The 5,000-nt window shown below is 39.8% G+C and overlaps 1 protein-coding gene across 1 annotated transcript; it reads right to left on the bottom strand.

The window, feature by feature from the left end:
* Positions 1 to 282: 282 nt before the first annotated feature.
* Positions 283 to 1,578, bottom strand: LOC138040319 (uncharacterized). Its single transcript, XM_068886068.1, has one exon. It carries the CDS (start codon positions 1,576 to 1,578, stop codon positions 283 to 285), a length of 1,296 nt encoding a protein of 431 aa, XP_068742169.1.
* Between the last annotated feature and the right edge of the window lie 3,422 nt (positions 1,579 to 5,000).

A 5,000-nucleotide genomic window follows, 5' to 3' on the forward strand; every position in this document is an offset into this window, starting at 1 on the left:
GCTTAATTCAGTGGTTCAACAAGTTTAACAACATGTTGACAATCATGATTTGTTGCATACTTTTTAGTGGGAGTCCCACCCCTTCATTGAAGAATGCTCCCTTTATTTCATAACTATATCAAGCAAACTCCCTTGCCAATAAAAAATCCCCACTTGGCAAAAGCAAAAATTTAAAAGCAAATCAAAGACACTTTTCAGGTTGAACAGTTGATTAGTTATATGCTGTAACTTTTTAGCTCCTTCTGAAAATCTAGCAAAAACAGAAAAGTTAGTGCTGACTGATTACTGCTCTTCTTTCTCTTCCCAAAATTTGTCGAGAAGTGCTTTTCTTATCTCTTCTGCATGATGTGATTTATCCTTCTTCATGGTGCAGTTTCTCATCATCAGCAGTTCTCTGACCTCCTTCCTGCTTCTTCTCCCATGTTGTGCTGGATGCTCTGTTAAATCTAACTGTGATGGTAGTGAATCACTCATGTCTATGCAAACATTGTGAAGAACAACACATGCTAATGCAATGCATTTAACGGCATCAGGTTGACAAGATGATTTACGGTAGAGAACTCTCCATCGACTCTTCAGCTGGCCAAAAGCCCTTTCTGACACCATCCTTGCCCTGCTGAGGCGGCAGTTAAAATAGTGCTGTTCAGCACTCAGAACAGCATTGGAGTAAGGTTTCATCAACCAAATACGAAAAGGGAAAGCTGAATCCCCTAGAATCATAGGATAAATGTCTGTTCCTTGAATGTTCTGTGATATTTCGGGGATCACTTTCTTTTCCATGATATCACTCCATAGCTGTGTAGACTGAAAAATAATCGAGTCATGTGAGTTACCTGGAAAACCTACGCTGACCCACATGAATCTTGCTGCAGCATCGACAATGGCCATCATAACAATTGAGAAAAAGTTTTTAAAGTTATGGTACTCTTTGCAAGCTTCCTCTCCACCAGGTGGGCACTGAATTGGGATGTGGCAACCATCAATTGCTCCCCAACACCAAGGAAATTGCCAAAGCTGGTTCATGTCTACCATGACTTCTGTAAAATCCTGTTCAGAAGTTGGGAAATGATTTGTCACTGCCTTCTTCCATAAGTTTTTAACGATTGCCTCGCAGACTTCCTTAACAATGACATGGATAGTTGCTAGCCCAACGCCAAACAATTCTGCTATTGTGTACAGGTAATCACCCCTCCCAAGCCGATAAAGACATATTGCTAATCTGCACTCCGGAGAAATTGGCATTTCAGTCAGCTGATCCTTTGTGATATCCTGCCTGATATTCTCTAGTATATAGCAAAACGTTTGGCGCGTCACACGAAAGGTTTTCTTGAATCTTGAATTGTCATAAGTTGACCACACCATTTCCCACCACCCGGCATTTCTCTCACACCTTCGGATACTACGAAAACGTTCCTCTTCTTCTCCCACTTGCTGCAGTAATAAACATAATAAAGCTAGCAGTCGAAGCCTGAATTTTCGTCTTACTGCTACAAGTGTTGCCATCTGAAAAGACAAATTCCTACGCCTTCGCCTCGCCAGAGCAATCTTTAGCATTACTGCCTCTCTGAACGCCACCATGTTTTTTTTGGAAGTTCTCCGCTGATAAAAGTCAATGCAGGCACAAAACGACATCGAAAATTATATTCGACGTCTAAAATGAACTGACATTCAATTTCGTCTCCCAGACGAAAAAAATTCATCAATTAAATACGTGTCATTAAATGCGACGTATAAACAGGGCCTTAGCCGACAAAAGAGCAAGAAACTGAAGGCAGCAATTACCGGAGACATCGCCGGCGCGATCCATTTGGTAAAATATGCCTGAATTTCCGTTTCAGAAACAAATGGTGATCGGCATGAACGGACATTTTCAAATGTTTATGTTTTCGTTTTGATAACACAGTGCTAAAATTGGGAAAAGAGTCGGTCATTCTTGTCGCTAACAGAACGTGGTCCATCAAACACCACGATTTTCCAACGTCCCGTTTCTCAACAGTCTGGCTATTCCACAACTAGAGAAATACTTTCCCTGCTGAAAGTCGTAAAACAGACTTTTTCTTCATTTCAATAAGCAAATGATCTGTTTTCAGATTCTTTAGAAGACATAGTCAGTAGACGTTTATCTTCATATAGAATCTCAGTTACAGTCTACGCTGTTCAACATTGAGAATAAACAAAAAATAGCTCTTAGGCGTTTCTCGGTTAGAGTCAAGTGTATATTTATATTTCTGGAGAGTTTTTATTCGCTGGTTTTCATCAGATCAGATGAAACATTATTTTGGGTGGGCAAATTAAAAACTGATCCCCTAGTCTGACTGAGGATAAAAAATAGCGGTTGTTGTCAGGCAGAAAGAGGTGATTCGAATCAATTGAGGATTTAATTTCGAGAGCTGTACTTAATATTAATCTTGAAAAACGCCCACTTTGGTCATTCAGTTTGAGAACGTTTCTTGCAGATTCTTTACTGTATAAACTACCGTGCCACATTTATCCTTGTTCTAGCAAAGAAGAGTGAATGAAAATTAATTTTCAACTGCTGTCAATAAAATCAATAAATATAGTCTGACACGGAGACTGAAATGAAGAGCCACAACAAGTTGCAAAATTGTTGAGACACTTTCATTAAAAAACACCTTTTCTAGCTTCCAATGCCCTCCGTATCTAGAATTTAAGCCTTTCCCACTTCCTCTCGCCTCTCCCCCTTTCAATGTTGACTGCTTAAGTTCCCAACATTTTTTTGTCTTGCTAGCAAGATTGATAAGGGGGGAGGGGGGCTGCAGTGTGAGAGTTAATAGGGAAATTAATAACGCCCCAAGAAGGTGAAGTGTCTCCACTATTTTTGCAACTTGTCGTCTGATTGATTGCAATGATTTTGCCAGTCCGGATTTGAATCCTTTAGGGAACCGTTTCTACGTAGAAAAGCAGGAACTAAAAAAGCAATCATTAAATATCGTATAAGCTCTGAAACATTTAAGAAGTTTGCACGAGAAGTGCAAAGCACATTGTATCAAACACGAAAGGATATTAATTATTGACATACGGTAGCATGGATTTTCGAGTGTTTGCACTTATCATTGCTAACAGAAGACTCCGTACCGAATACTAAAGCGAGCAAAGTATTTTGCACTGCAGATCTGATGCTCCGAAAGTTACACATGGCTCGTATTATGTAACATAATACCATTTATTGTGTTTCTTGGTGACGTCAACAGGGATGGTGGCGTTACAGTTGAAAATCGTGTCTTCGAGGAAAGAGCACAATTCAACTAGTACTTTCTTTTCTAATCAATTCAAAACATTACCAGGTGATTCGTAATAAAGCTCACACAGTTAGAAATCCTGTACATATCGTCTATTCCATTTACCAACGGTCTACCATCCAAGCACGGTCTATCATCGCAACAGCAAGAAATATGATATCATATTATTTTCTCAGTGAAAAGTTGTGGTAGACCGTGTAGACCGTTTCATATAAATGTCATAATGTGTAGCTGGTACAAATTTGTTCACTTTTGTATCTCATTGTAAAACAAATCTCGCAAAGGATTTAGCACAATCGGGTGCTTTCTTTTGATCATTGAGCTCAGTCAGTCATTCCAAAGAACATGGAATTAACCTGTACCCGACACGTCACTTAGAAGACTTGCTAGTAAGCGTTACCAATCCCTTCTCTGGAAGCAGACTAGCCCGAAAGCAAAAAGTAATGTTACAAATGGACCTCTATGAAAATGTATCTTTGTATAACAATGTTTTCTAAGAATTGATTTTTCGGAAACTGGATGTTTCCTTTAAATGGCATGCGATCGCAGTTAAAGGAGAAGTTATGTCTGTTTCTCATTCGTAAACAACAGCTAATTTCGTACATGTTGCGCGTGCTTTAGATGTCATGTGTCGACCGAAATATAGGTGTGTACGGCAAATTATTTCGAAATCGGTTCCAGGATATTTCTAGCGTACTTTAAAAAGCGAAAGGATGGACATCACACCTTTTCGTGTACCAAATTATGTGTATTTTCGACTTGACTCACAGAAAGCACAGAAATGGCTTCAAATTACGTCATACCGAAACCCCGCCAAAATCCAGTTTATCGCTGGCCATTTTCCATTCACAGCAGATCAGAGAATGAAACCCTTTTTTTTCGGAAACACCATATTAAACGCAAACGATAGACGCCTTCTCGTTCCAATAAACAAAGTGACCGTACGCCAATACAGTGACAACCAACTCAGACAACAAGTTGCAAAATTGTTGAGACACTTTCATTAAAAAACACCTTTTCTAGCTTCCAATGCCCGCCGTATCTAGAATTTAAACCTTTCCCACTTCCTCTCGCCTCTCCCCCTTTCAATGTTGACTGCTTAAGTTCCCAACATTTTTTTGTCTTGCTAGCAAGACTGATAAGGGGGGCTGCAGTGTGAGAGTTAATAGGGAAATTAATAACGCCCCAAGAAGGTGAAGTGTCTCTACTATTTTTGCAACTTGTTGCAGCTCAACTCCTTTCACGCAATGTTTTTCCCTCTTTGGAGTGTTGATTTGATGTTTATTTCTGTTATTTCATCAAACCATTTTCGACTTCTGACCATATCCACAAATATTGTCTTTGTGATTACCGTTGCTTCTTAAATTCGAAGTAGACGAGTCTAGAATTCAATTACGCAGGCAACGCTGTAGTGTCTTGCAAGTATGCTATGCGGACCTATGTAACGCACGGAGTTATGGGTATCTAAAGAGAGAGATCCGCCATGTTGTATAGCCTCGTGTAGTTTATTACAGTTGTGTTTATCCAAGCTTTAAGTGTGCTTCTAATAGCCATCCGATAGTGAAACGTTACACTGGCGACGAGGATGGGATTTACGGAATTTTTGGCGTAATTATTTTTGAAATATTACACGAAGGAAACACAGTTTGTGAGTGTAATGAGTGAACAAAACACTAGTGAACCAGCCGGGCCAAGTCAGCCAACAGCGATCCGGAGAAATGAAGTGCGAAGTCTACCCTG

The sequence above is a fragment of the Montipora capricornis genome, chromosome 3 (genome assembly GCF_036669925.1).
Source record: "Montipora capricornis isolate CH-2021 chromosome 3, ASM3666992v2, whole genome shotgun sequence".
NCBI classification, from domain to species: domain Eukaryota; kingdom Metazoa; phylum Cnidaria; class Anthozoa; order Scleractinia; family Acroporidae; genus Montipora; species Montipora capricornis.